General features: G+C 48.5%; 1 protein-coding gene across 2 annotated transcripts in view; it reads left to right on the forward strand.

The window, feature by feature from the left end:
* Positions 1-1,024: 1,024 nt before the first annotated feature.
* CEP43 (centrosomal protein 43) overlaps positions 1,025-13,046 on the forward strand; it is a 28,385-nt gene continuing 16,363 nt past the window's right edge. The window contains 7 exon segments of one of the 2 annotated variants that reach the window (NM_001077859.2): positions 1,052-1,206; positions 2,054-2,107; positions 2,709-2,763; positions 3,230-3,318; positions 3,759-3,896; positions 8,046-8,126; positions 10,621-10,680. In NM_001077859.2, coding sequence (NP_001071327.1) covers positions 1,105-1,206; positions 2,054-2,107; positions 2,709-2,763; positions 3,230-3,318; positions 3,759-3,896; positions 8,046-8,126; positions 10,621-10,680 — 579 coding nt within the window. In that variant the 5' untranslated portion in view covers positions 1,052-1,104. 2 annotated transcript variants of the gene reach the window in all.

Genomic DNA, 13,046 nt, shown 5'->3' on the forward strand with positions numbered 1-13,046 from the left:
TCTTTTGATTTTAAACCACTGGTATGAGTAACTTTCATAACAGACAAAACAAATGTAAATAAATCAGAGCCTATTATAAAGAATAGCTATGAAACATCCTTAAAGAGAATACTACATAGGAGTTAAAAGAGAGAGGCAGAATATATATGTACCCGTCAAAAAAATGATCAGGATTTATTGAGTGAAGTTAGTAAATTAAAAAGTAGTCAGCATAGCATCCAAATTAGGGAAGTGAAAAAAGTACTGTGTGTCTGTAACATACCCACGTGTAAGGCTGTCTGGAAAGGCACATGTCAGTTTGAACAGACCTGCCAGGAAACCGCGCCTTTTCCTTTCTCACTCATTTGTAACCCAGATGGTCACCTGCAGGCCAGCGTGTTAGAGCCCCGGCTCCTGGAGAAAATCGACTCTGAGGATGGGCTGCAGACTCGCCGGGCGGGCGTCGGGGGATTCTAGAATCTACAGCTTTCCCCTGGAAGTGCTAGTGGTTTGGGATCACCTTCCTCCACACGTGACAGAAGAGCTGTGTGAACACGCAGGGTGGAAAACACAGCAACGCAGCGTTTGCACGTCCACACACCCTGCAGTGCACGGCGTGGGGAGGTGTGCGCTCCCGGCGAGCGTGCACACACAGCTGCCCTGCACGCACACTTCGGCCGCACCTTGGGAAGCCACTGGGGGACCCTGGATTTCAGCCCGTCTTCCACAGCAGCGACCCGCAGGCGTGCACCTGACACCTTCCAAACGCCGCTATTTCCGCCTGCCTCCCGGCCTAACCCCACTTTCCACCCGGGCCCCACCAAGCCTCTGGCCTCTGCGGACCGCGACGCCCGGCCAACCCCGCGCCGCCCGCGGCCCCGCCCCCCCGCACCGCCCGCGGCCCCGCCCCCCCGCACCGCCCGCGGCCCCGCCCCCCCGCACCGCCCGCGGCCCCGCCCCCCCGCACCGCCCGCGGCCCCGCCCCCCCGCACCGCCCGCGGCCCCGCCCCGACGTGACGGCGGGCTGCGCGCCGACGCCGGGGGCGTGGTCTCGGCCGCGCGCCCTGCGGGCTGAGGCGACCGCGGCCGTTGGCGCGGCTTGGGCGGTTGTCTTGGAGAAGCAAGATGGCGGCGACGGCGGCCGCGGTGGTGGCGGAGGAGGACACGGAGCTGCGGGACCTGCTGGTGCAGACGCTGGAGAACAGCGGGGTCCTGAACCGCATCAAGGTGAGGCGGGGGACTGGGAGCTGGCGGGCAGGCGGCGGGCCGCGCTCGCGGGCCGCAGGGCCCGTGTGGACGCGGGCGTCACAAAGGGGCGCGGGGCGCGATGGAAGGGCCGCCCGGGCTGGGGTCCGAGCCGCCGGCCACCTCGGGGGCGGCCCGCGCGGGGGTCCGGGGTCAGTCACGGGGAGCCCCGGGCGGTGCGGCAGTGAGCGGACGAAGGGGCCCAGCCGGCTTTAGTCGGAGGAGGCCGACCCCGGCGTCCGGGGTCCAGTCTCCGCAGCCCCCTCTGGTCCCCACTGCACGTTTGGGGTCCAGTTGCTCACTGTCCCCTCTGATGCCCACTGCACGTTTGGGGCTCGTTTGCCCACTGCTCCCCCCGGTCCCCGCCCCGCCTCCGATCGTACAGTCGCCCACAGTCCGGTGGTCGAGTTGCTCCCCACTCCTTGGCTGTCCCCCGCCTCTGGCCTGTGCTGCCGGTCGGCCAGCCCCTCCAGCTTTCTGTAACAAGCGGGGTGCGGATGTCCAAGGGCTTGCTTCTTGGCGTGTGTTTCTCATTCATTCACACTACTGGTGGGCATGGTTAAGGATGGAGATCCCAGCTGAAACCAGAGGCATGGGTGTTGAGAGAGACAGTGCCAGGGGCACGAACAGTGGACTCGAGAGCTTGTGTCATATTCTTCAGAGTGCGTCAGGATGCCCTCTGACCTCTCTCTGCACCTGCCTCCTAAGCATTGTAATCTTGCTGGTTTTCGTTTTGACTTTGGAAATTTCGGTGTTTGTGCTTCTTGCCATGAAAATTGTCTGGAGATAATTTTTGTTCTTTTCCTCCTCTCCACCCCGCTTTTTAAAGGCTGAACTCCGAGCAGCTGTGTTTTTAGCACTAGAGGAGCAAGAAAAAGTAGAGGTATGAAATCTACAAACTTTAACGACCGTATTCATTTATGTTTAAGTTCTAATTGCTTAAAAGCCATTCTGAGATGCCGTTTATAGTAGTGTATAGCCAGGGATAATTTTGAATTAAAGATTATGCTTCTTTACTGTTAGGGGAGAGTGAAGGTCGTTCTCTTTTCATGTATACTTTAGACTTTTGGAGTAGCCTAAAGAAAGTTATCACAGGAACTCTGAAGTCAGTACTAAATCTCATAGATCCCTTTCCTTAGGGGAAATTGGAAACACTTGAATAAATGGTTTCATAGTCCTTTATGCTCCAGGGATCCTCTAATTCATTAACATTTAAAATCCATTACTATTACACCTAAATTACACCTAAAAATTTCTTTTGCTGCTGTCAGGAACAATCTCCTAACTACTCCCTTACCTGTCTCAGTCCTCACCTTAACAAAAAAACCATTCCTGTAATAATCAGTAGTTACAGAATGGGTTTAACCATGATTTTTTGTGTGACAGTATTTTACTTAATATCTTGCAAAAAAATTAAACTTTGGTCTACATTTTGTAGTGGGGACGAACATGTAACGTTTAATGATATTTCATTTTTTTAACAGAACAAAACTCCTTTAGTCAATGAGAGCCTGAAAAAGTTTTTAAATACAAAGGACGGTAAGATGTTTGTTGTTTATTTTGTCTGTCTCTGAATTTTCGAATCTTGACTCCATTTGAGAGAAGTCAGGAATTTCAGATTATTTTTTGAACTTTCAAATATTAGAAGTTCTCGTTTTAAATTGTATATGATTGGACAACCGTTGGTTTGCTATTGAAAATCCTTGGCTATGGAACATTGTTGGTTAAAGACAGTTTTATTACAGAAAGCTGACTTACTGCAAAAAGTTATAAGCAAATTAGTCTAATCCATTTATGGAACGTCATATTGTCTTATTGTTTCAGACTGACAATCCTAATGAGGGAGACTGAGACATTTATCCCTTAATTGTATTATTCAGAGAGAAGAAATTGTAATTTAAAACCTTGAGAAACTTTATTCCCTATAGCTGTCTTACTTCCAGTGTCGGTGATGAGGCTTTGGTTCCTAAAGATCCTCTCCCACTTTCTCTTTTGCTCTTTGCAGGCCGGCTGGTGGCCAGTCTTGTTGCCGAATTTCTTCAGTTTTTTAATCTTGACTTTACCTTGGCAGTTTTTCAACCTGAAACTAGCACAGTAAGAATGATGCTTTTTAATGTCTGTCCTTGAAGCTGCCTTTGACACAGATGCGTTCGTTACAAGTTGAAAATTAACAAAATTTGACAATGTAGAGTGTCTTGCATAAGGATTGTTTTTATAGCTGATATGTCTTAGTTTCTTAAAAGCCATCTGAGCTGTTAGACAGCTGGCGCCAATGTCCTTGCTTCACAGAACTTGCCAGAATTGTTCTTGCAGAGTTAGTGTGTTCAGGTGTTGGCCTGCGCCTGCTAGGGGGGACTTGAAACGTGGAGATGTGTAATCTTAAAAAATGGAGATTTCATTCATTAGAAAAATGGTGTCTTTGAGTTTAGAGATGCCTTTAAGTTTGAAAATAGTTTTCTTTCACCTCTGAAAATAGTTTTGCTATGTTTTTGTGCATTTCTGTTTTACTTTCTTACATCTTATTTCTTTCCCAGTTTCAAGGTCTTGAAGGTCGAGAGAATTTAGCCCGAGATTTAGGAATTATTGAAGCCGAAGGTACTGTGGGTGGACCCTTATTATTAGAAGTGATCAGACGCTGTCAACAAAAAGAGAAAGCGCTGACCAGTGGGGAAGTGAGTACCGTCCTGTCCTTTGCTATCTGCTCCTGTTTCCAGTCATTGCGTATCCAGGGCGGCCGTGCGGGGTAGTTGACACGTGTTGAGTAAGCTTGAAATAAAAAGAGGCCATTCCTTCAAATCAAACCAGACATACTCAGAGGTTGTATAAATGCACAATTTGATGAAAACTGTAGACGCAGAAGCTCTGAGGCTGCTGCTGTGCCTTTTCTGGGGAGGGACCCTCAAAGCGTGGGGTTCGGACCAGGTGTGTGGAGCCCCTGCCGGCTCCCCCACCAACCAAGTTCGGCCTTGTTCACGCGACTCCCCGCCCGGCTCCTCCTCTGGACGGGGATGGTGGACTCCACTCAGGCCCTGGGAGGCTCACGTGCACGAGTCGGTGCATGAGGGAGACTGAGGACACCCGACGGGTCGCTGGTCGTTATTGTTATTATTGCTTCTAAACGTAGACGGGCTGAACTGTAGGCTTGTTAAAAAGTTTTTGAACTTAAAGTCTTTTTAAAACGAGGCTTAAAACTTTGAACTGTTGATTTTGCAGTTTCTAAACAATTTCATAGTTTAAATTAGCCATTGTATTTCTGATTCTTAGCCTTTCTTTTTAGAAATCATGCTAATGAGATTAATGGTCTGGTTTCCTTTACAAACAATCATATCCCATCAAGATGCTGTTTCACAGACAGACAGCACTGTGATTGTCTCAGGTATCTTGTTGAACAGAGGTGGGCAGGTAGGAACCTGGGAGGCTATGGGCTGTGTGTTTCCCATTAGAATCTTTGAAAATCATTAAAGCGTGACTGAGTACCTATAGCATCAAAGGCATACTAAATAGATTGTTTAATTAAAAGATAAAATATAAGCAAGCCATCTGTTCTGGAGGAGTTGGGAGCTAGTCACGGTGTGCTCACATAAGGAAATGGACATTTCAATTAGGGCTGCCATGGTGGTTCGAATCCACCTACAGTGCAGGACATGGAAGAGACGTGGGTTCCAGTCCTGGGTCGGAAAGATCCCCTGGAGAAGGCAATGGCAACCCAGTCCAGTTTTCTTGCCTGGAGAATCTCATGCACAGAGGAGCCTGGCGGGCTACAGTTCATGGGGTTGCAAAGAGACACTACTGAGCAGCCGAGCTCACACAGCCGTCATGGAGGACGGGCGCTGTCATCCATGGTCAGCTCTGCACTCTTTAGGGGCAGTAACCGAGCTCTCACACAGCCATCATGGAGGACAGGCACTGTCATCCATGGTCAGCTCTGCACTTTTTAGGGGCAGTAGCTGAGCTCACACACAGCCGTCATGGAGGACGGGCACTGTCATCCATGGTCAGCTCTGCACTTTTTAGGGGCAGTAGTTTTTAGTTAGAGAGCAGTAGTTGTTTCAGGTTGAAATTTTGTTGAGCTCCGTCTCAGTGTGAGACTGGGGGAGAGTGTGGGAAGGGCATTGGAGAAGGTGGTGAGCCCTGACTGCAGCTCATGCATTGGGGCTCAGTCATTTGTAATACTTGAGCAGTTTTTGGTGTGAACTTACTCCATGAGGCCGTTGTGCCAGCTTCTAGTGAATGAAAAGGTGGCCTTGGTCCCTGCTGTCTCCTGGGCCTCAGTCTGTGGGTGGAGGTGACACGTCTTTTGGCTTCTGGGGCCCAGATTGCTGTCTCTCCACTTGCCCCTTGTGTCTTGTTTCTCTCTGCTCTTGGATTCCCCTTGTGCAGTGGTGGCTGCCCTCTGTCTCTCTGGTTTGCTCTCCCTGCCTTAGCATCCTAGTAGTAACCTGGACTCTGTGGCCAGACTGCTTGGGTGACACCCAGGCTCTGCTCCACCCTGTGTGTGACCCTCTTTGGCCACCTACCCTCCACGTGTCTCAGGCCCAGCACCTGTGAGATGGAGATACTCGGGTGTATCGGTGGTCGCATCGAGGACTAGAAGCTGCCGCGTCATGGAGCTCCGGGAGCCATGCTGGGCAGGCCATGACCACTGTTCCTGTTCCTTCCTTTGCTGTTAGGACTGAACACAGGATTCCCAAGCCCAGCCCAATCGTTTTTACAGGCTTGAGACCAGAATTTCCAGCCTTTCACCTGGTTAACTCACTGGCACGTTTGAATCTTTGTGAAAGAAAACTGACTTTGTTGTCTTTACTTCTGACAGTGAAAGCTGCACCAGAGCAGAAGTGGTCCCCACCCCACACCCGCCCGGCCCCTCCTGCACGTCCCGTCTCGGTTTGCGTAGGTTCTGTCCCTGTGGCTCGGCTCGCCCCGGCCCCGTTTGTCAGTGAGAGTGGTCGCTGTCCCTCCTGGGCCCTGGGGGTTTGGCAGCAGCTCCTGAAAGAAAGGCTGCTTCCTGGGAGCTCTCTATGCCCTCCTTGGCAGGATGTCCGCCTCAAACACAGACACAGTAGTTTTCCTGTCCAGTAGGTTTGATTGGAATCGAGACTCAGTAAATGAGTTTTCAGTCTGTGACTCTTACAGATGGGTCCAGAGCTTCCCACTCAGTTTGCCTGGTTCGTAGGTGAGGTCTGTCGCGTGGACCCGGCCTGGGGTCTCAGTAGCTCCAGAAGGTGATCGTTTCCTCCCTCAGGATGCAGACCCGTTAGGCTGGACGTGTCATCTCTACTTCGTGCTGGTTTTCCACCCTTCATGCCCGGGTGTCTCATTTTAGTAGTTTGTGTATGTACACGCACGCAGTGGATTGATACTTTAAGTAGGGAGCTCACGGTGTCTGCGTGGGCCCTTTTGTCATTTACTAGTCCTTATCACTTAGAGGGGAAACATTCTGTGATTTTTATAATGAAATAAAAAATTGTAGATTTAATTGACCTCATTTTGACTTTTGATTCTGGAGAAGAAAACTAGCTGTGGATTAGCCCACTGAACTCAGAGAAGCTTTCACCCAAAGTGATTCTGTGTGTGTGCGTGTGAAGTTGCTTCAGTCGCCTCTGCGACCCTGTGGACCATAGACTGCTGGGTCCTCTGTCCGTGGGGTTCTCCAGCAAGAGGACTGGAGTGGGCTGCCCTGCCCTCCTCCAGGGGATCCTCCCAACCCAGGGACGGGACCTACGCCTCTTATCCCTCCTGAAATGCAGGCAGGTTCCTTAGCACTAAGGCCACCTGGGAAGCCTCAGAACGTGCGTTTTAAACCTTCCTTAAAACCAGGTTGCTGGATCCACATCTTTTCAGTCTTTTCTGTTCATGATTGCTGAATTAATTCTAAAATTCAGCCCTTTGTCTATTTCTTCCCTCTTTAAACGTTGCAGTGAGTATGGAATGACACTGAATAATCTCCAGGTTCCTCAGCGGTGGGCTTCCCTGGTGGCTCAGCTGGTAAAGAATCTGCCTGCAGTGCGGGAGACCTGGGTTCAATCCCTGGGTTGGGAAGATCCCCTGGAGAAGGGAACAGCTACCCACTCCAGTATTCTTGCCTGGAGAGTTCCTTGGACAGAGGAGTCCATGGGGTCTCAAAGAGTCAGACATGCCTGAGCAACTCTCACTTCCTCAGCTATAAGATCCTGCATGATGTGGTCCCAACCTGGCTTTCTAGCCCCATGCCTGGTTTTGAATCTGGAAGCTCAGAGCGCACCCCAGAGTGGCCTTTGCTTCCTTGCCCTGTCCTTTTTCTCTTCTTTCCGCCTGAAGTGATCCTCTCCCCCACCCAGCTCTGCAGTGTTGCCCTGCACCTTCTCTCTCTTTCCTCTCTCACTCCTGGCAGCCCCTGTAACTGAGGGCCCCATCCCGCATTTTTGAAATAGTTACTTGTTTTTATGAGGGTTTTTTTTGAGACCAAATGAAGTAAAGAAGTCCAGGGAGGGAAGAAAGAGATATGTTTGAGAATCAGAGGACAGTGTTTTTGTGGAGAGCAGGGAAAGCAAAGCGAGAAGGTTCGCTTGGAGAGAACGCTAGGGGCGTATTTATTAATACATGTGGCCTGGGGAGCCTGTCCCAAGTGCTTGAGGGAAACACTCAGCAGGTAATTAGAATCCTAAGTCTGTGTATTTGTGGTAAAATTTGGAGAAAATCTAAGGATGTTTATATTAATAGGAAGAAATAAAAATGGCAACATTGTGTAGTGGTTTTAAGTGTTTAAATTCTGTTGAGGTATGACTAGTATTTCATGCTTTGTTCTTAAATGTGTCTTAATTTTCAACCATGTAATATTTCAGGGCGCACTGGACCTGTCTGACGTACATTCTCCACCAAAGTCACCAGAAGGAAAAACAGGCGCACACACTCCTCCCAGTAAGGTGAGCGGGCCAAGGCTCCCGTCTCTAGTCTTGGTACGAGTGTCGTTGTTGTTGAAGGTGCTTTTTATGTTTGGTTGAAGTTTTTATTTATGAGACTCTTCTGAAACTTTAATAAGCCCCTTTGGGACCATTATACAAGTCAGTAGGAAATGCCATGTAAATATGTTCTTAAATTGTTTGATCAGTGATTTATATGCTGAGCCACATGAGATTTGTGTCTTAGTACTATGCACTTTTAAAATGCTAAATTTACTTTTTCTAATCAAAAGTTTTTAAAATTCTTTTGCTTTGTTAATAGTGTTTTGAGTATTGTACCATAGAAAGAAATGTGCTGTTAAATGACAGAATTGTAGGATATTTGCATTCATTTCATACTGTGAACATTTTGTCCAATTGACAGAAGAAGTTTACTGATTTTTCACTTTTAAATTCCTATAATTTCAGAATATTAAGTTCCAGAATGTAAAAGTGTCATGTTAAATACTGTAGACAGGTGCTCAGATTTGGAATTGTGCATTATGATGATTTTTTATACTGATGAGCTATTTTGAGAGCTTAAAAGAACGTTTATGTACTCTGGTTGTCTTTGTGTGGTGTGCATGCGTATGTGTATGAGTCGTGTGTGTCTCTGCACATGTGTGTGTATGAGTTGTGTGTCGTGTGTGCATGTGTCTGCACACGCGTGTATGTATGAGTTGTGTATCTGTGTGGGTGCATGTGTATGAAGTGTGTGTGTGTGTGTGCACGTGTGTATGAGTTGTGTGTGTGTGTGTGTGTGAGTTCAAGTTAAGGCCTTCTGACTTCAGGGATTTGGATAATGGAGAAGAAACGGAGTGGGACCGCTGCTGGAATTTAGAATCAGGGCTGCCCGTCCTAGTGGGGTGGATGGAAGGGTGACGGTCAGGAAGGGCATCCTCCCCTGCGCTGGGTGGCGCTGCGCGCGGTGGGCAAGCCCGAGGGTGCTGCCCATGGGGCGTGGGTCTGCTGGTGCCGCGTGAGCGCCTCTGGTGGAGCGCGTCCCCCCGCCCCAGCGGCTCTGGTGCTGTGGTGTTCGTGGTCCCAGCTGTGTCTTTCTGAATCATGATCATCTAGAGATCAGCGGTTACACTGCTAGGTTCCTTTCTGTTCCAGAAGCCTGGGCGTAGGCACCAGTGAATGGTTCCAGTTGTTTGTTGCTGGTTCTTTGATTTTGTGGCTCCTTTTTATTTTTTAAATTTGGGAGTCAGAGGAATGTTGTGCATTATTCGCAACCAGAAATGAGGCCATCATGCTGTTGGTAGCTGTCCTGCTTCCTGAGGTCCAGTTAGCCTTTCCTGGTAGGGAGGTGGGCAGGTGTTGGTCTAGGAAGGATTCTCCTACGATGCTCATCAGGCTGGAACTTCTGTGCAGGGAGAGAGAGGTTGTGAGTCAGTCTGATGCTGTCTTCAGGTGAACTGCCACACAGAGAGCCACAGGAGAAGAAAGCTTTGCTTTCTGTGACAATATCTGGCTTTAGTGGTATTTAAATTAATGCATATTCCTAAATACTTAGTAGTGCCTGTAGCACTGAGTTATTTGGAAGTTCTCTTTTTAGATATTTTTTCTTAAAGCATTTTAGGAATACGGACTTTGCACATACTGTATGTCTTCAGGATGAAATATTAATGTCTGTTATGTATTTCTATTCTCTCTACATAAAAATGTTTTAAGCTCGATCATGAGAATGATCATGAGACTCTTAACTTTTAAGTCAGGAAATGTTGCCGTAAGTACAGAGAAGTGATGGTAAGTTTTAAGGTGAACCTGGAGACACCTGATTGTTTCCAGGTGGTCCCCATCCACTCTGACGGTCTTCAACTTTGCCTGGGCTCTCCGTCAGCACCTAGGCCTGTGGGGGCAGTGGGCACTTCGGACACCGTAGCTCATCTCTAGTGGGGCTGTTTGGAGACAAGGCATTCTGCTGGCAGTTAAAATGCGGTTCCTCTCTAGTCCTACAGAGTCTTGATTCAGGATCCCAGTACTTCGCCTACCCCTTTCTGGCCAGCTTCCTTCTCTCTCTGAGGTCTCTGAATGTCTGGGGCTCTAAGAAGGGCACCTCATCAGCCTGGAGAGCTCTAGGAGTCCCGGGAAGCTGTGGCCAGGCCCAGGGCCAGCCTGGCCCAGACGAGCTCACTCTGCTTCCCCCCGAGAAAGGCGGTTCCTAAAGGAAGCTGCAAGGATGGAAGGCTGGCTTTCTCGGGGTGCCTCTGGCCAGAGCGGGAAGGAGTGAGTCTCACGCGGGGAGCTGGGTGGGGTGAGGTTGTGGGCCCTGTGTGTGACCCCGTGACTGCTGGACATGAACTGTAGCGTGAGTTTAGGAAGAGTGTCAAGAAAAGGCTAAAAAATGTTTAGACTATATTAGACTTTCCATTTTTAAGACATTTTCTGATAGGAATCTTTTTTAGTTTGGTATGAATTAGTTTACTTTTAAAGGTTTCTATTTTGTGTTAAAATGTCATTTCATTCTCATGCTCAGATACCAAGGTATAAAGGACAAGGTAACAAGAAGACAAGCGGGCAGCAGCCTGGTGCCAAGGTAACACGCGGGAGGGCGGGGAGGAGAGCGGCTGGCCGGGCACACCGCCAGCCCCTGCGGGCCTCCCCGGGTGCCCAGTTCCCCTTGGCCTAGGGCTCTGTTTCCTTTTGAAATACCGCTTTCTTTATCTACGAGCAGAATATGCCAAAGTCATGGCGACATAAAAGAAAAAGTAGTTTGACTTCCAGTTTTTACCCAGTGAAAATCATATTATTGTATTTTAAAACTCTGCTCTGTTTGGCCTTGAAAATTCCTTAATTTGTTGGCAACAGAAAAAGTTGAAAATACCTTCCTCTTACTTTACTTTCCTCTTAAGTGGATGGTCACCTGTGTTTTCTTAACCTTCTGATTTTTATCTGAGGTAATTAGAGCATCAGACTACTTTTTGGATAAGCTCTAGTTGGTAACCGAGGAGAAGGCAATGGCACCCCACTCCAGTACTCTTGCCTGGAAAATCCCATGGATGGAGGAGCCTGGTGGGCTACAGTCCATGGGGTCTTGAAGAATCTGACACTGCTGAGCAACTTCACTTTGACTTTTCACTTTCATGCATTGGAGAAGGAAATGGCAACCCACTCCAGTGTTCTTGCCTGGAGAATCCCAGGGACGGGGGAGCCTGGTGGGCTGCCATCTATGGGGTCGCACACAGTCGGACACGACTGAAGCGACTTAGCAGCAGCAGCAATTGGTAACCGAAAGGCCATCCCTGGTATCCTTCAGGACACTCTACTCGTGTTGAACAGCTGTCAGCCCTTTGCGTCCGTTAGCCTTTCTCCAAGCCCTGGCTCTCCAAGCGCCAGCCCACAGTGGACTCGGGGACCCGCTGTGTCACTGCCTTGGCTGCTTTTTTTCCTCCCCAAAAGGTCTCAGACTTTGAATAAGTTTGTAGATATGCTGCTTATGATATTTAAATATTAGAATTCTCAGGAGTAATTATCAATTGCCAATGTAGTTCTTACACTTATTTCGAATAAAATCAAGTTATTTAATGTTTAGTTCTGTGAGAGTCGCTAATCCTTGTTGAGTCTTAGTTTATGTACAGATTTTTTTCACTGAGTTCAAGACTTCCAAAATTTAAGCGTTCTGAAAAATTGTGTTTGCTGTGTTAGCTGGCGTTAGTCCTAGTGGTTTCCATGGTAAGTGCCTGTTATTATATTTGTTCACACTGCTCTTTGTGCACTACTGCATGAGAAGATGTTTTAAAATGTATTGGAGTATATTTACATAGTGAGAGTCTTCAGGGTTAAGTGCTGAGAGCAAGACAGATTAACACAGATCCTCCCTGAAGCAGCTTACGGTCAAATGGCAGAGATGAGACAGACCTTAAGAAAATAATTGAAAGTATAAATTGGAATTTTGTTATAGATGTCCTAAATCAACTTCTCGCCCTTTTTTTAAAGTCTATTTTGTAGTATTGCATTTTAAACTCTTGATGGTGTCATGAGTTTTAAAGACGCTAGAACATTTGAAAGAAGTTGATGTGTAGAACCAGAGCCCCCGGGAGACGCACTTCACTTTGTGCGCTGGTTGCAGCCTTGGGGCCCAGACGTCCCGCTTCCTCTGCTCCAAGCAGGGCTCGCGTGCTCTGAGGGATGACTGGAGAGTCTGTCCGCCCGGACGCTGGAGTTGCAGGCTGCAAGTTCGCCCCTCTTGTTTCGTGATTGTACTCCTGAGCCCAGAGCACTGGCTCAGTCACTTGGAAACAGTTTCCCCTCTCCCTCCTGCTCGCATCTCTGAGTCGCTTTTACGAGGAGCCTGTGCTGTCCCCGTGTTGCCTGCTTCCAGCCTGAGAGACGAGCCTGTTCCTCTCCCGTCCCCGCTTTCTGCTCCGCCCTGTGCACACGGCAGGTGCCCAGTACCGCGAAGTAGCCCGACACGCTCCACACCTAACAACCAGGACAGCGAGCTGCCTCTGGTCTGGGGTGGCCCACAGCCGGGCCCCAGGGGCAGCCCTTCACACCGGAGGGTGGCACCTTCATCGGGGAGTGCCACCCGGCCGTGAAGAGCCCGAGCCCTGGGCGCCCAGCAGGAAGAGCTGCCCTGCCTTACTGTTTGCTTTGCCTGTGGTAAGGCATAAGTATTAATTACTCATTCAGAAACTTGGCTATTTTCAGAGAAGCTATATTCATATCAGAAATAAACTTTAAAAAATCAGTTATGTGGATAACTAGTTTGTACTTACTACTGTTGTAAACCTGTTAATATACATAGAAAAATCTAAGGTTTTGGACTAATTTAGTAGAAATAAAAGTTACATTCCTGGTTTTGTCATTGTTGTAAAACAGTGAAGGATGGATAGTAGAGGAGGAATGCAAGGTGCAAAAATACTGGATGAGGAGGTGTTTCTTTACTCAGACGTTTTCAGT

Source organism: Bos taurus, chromosome 9 (genome assembly GCF_002263795.3).
Source record: "Bos taurus isolate L1 Dominette 01449 registration number 42190680 breed Hereford chromosome 9, ARS-UCD2.0, whole genome shotgun sequence".
NCBI lineage: Eukaryota > Metazoa > Chordata > Mammalia > Artiodactyla > Bovidae > Bos > Bos taurus.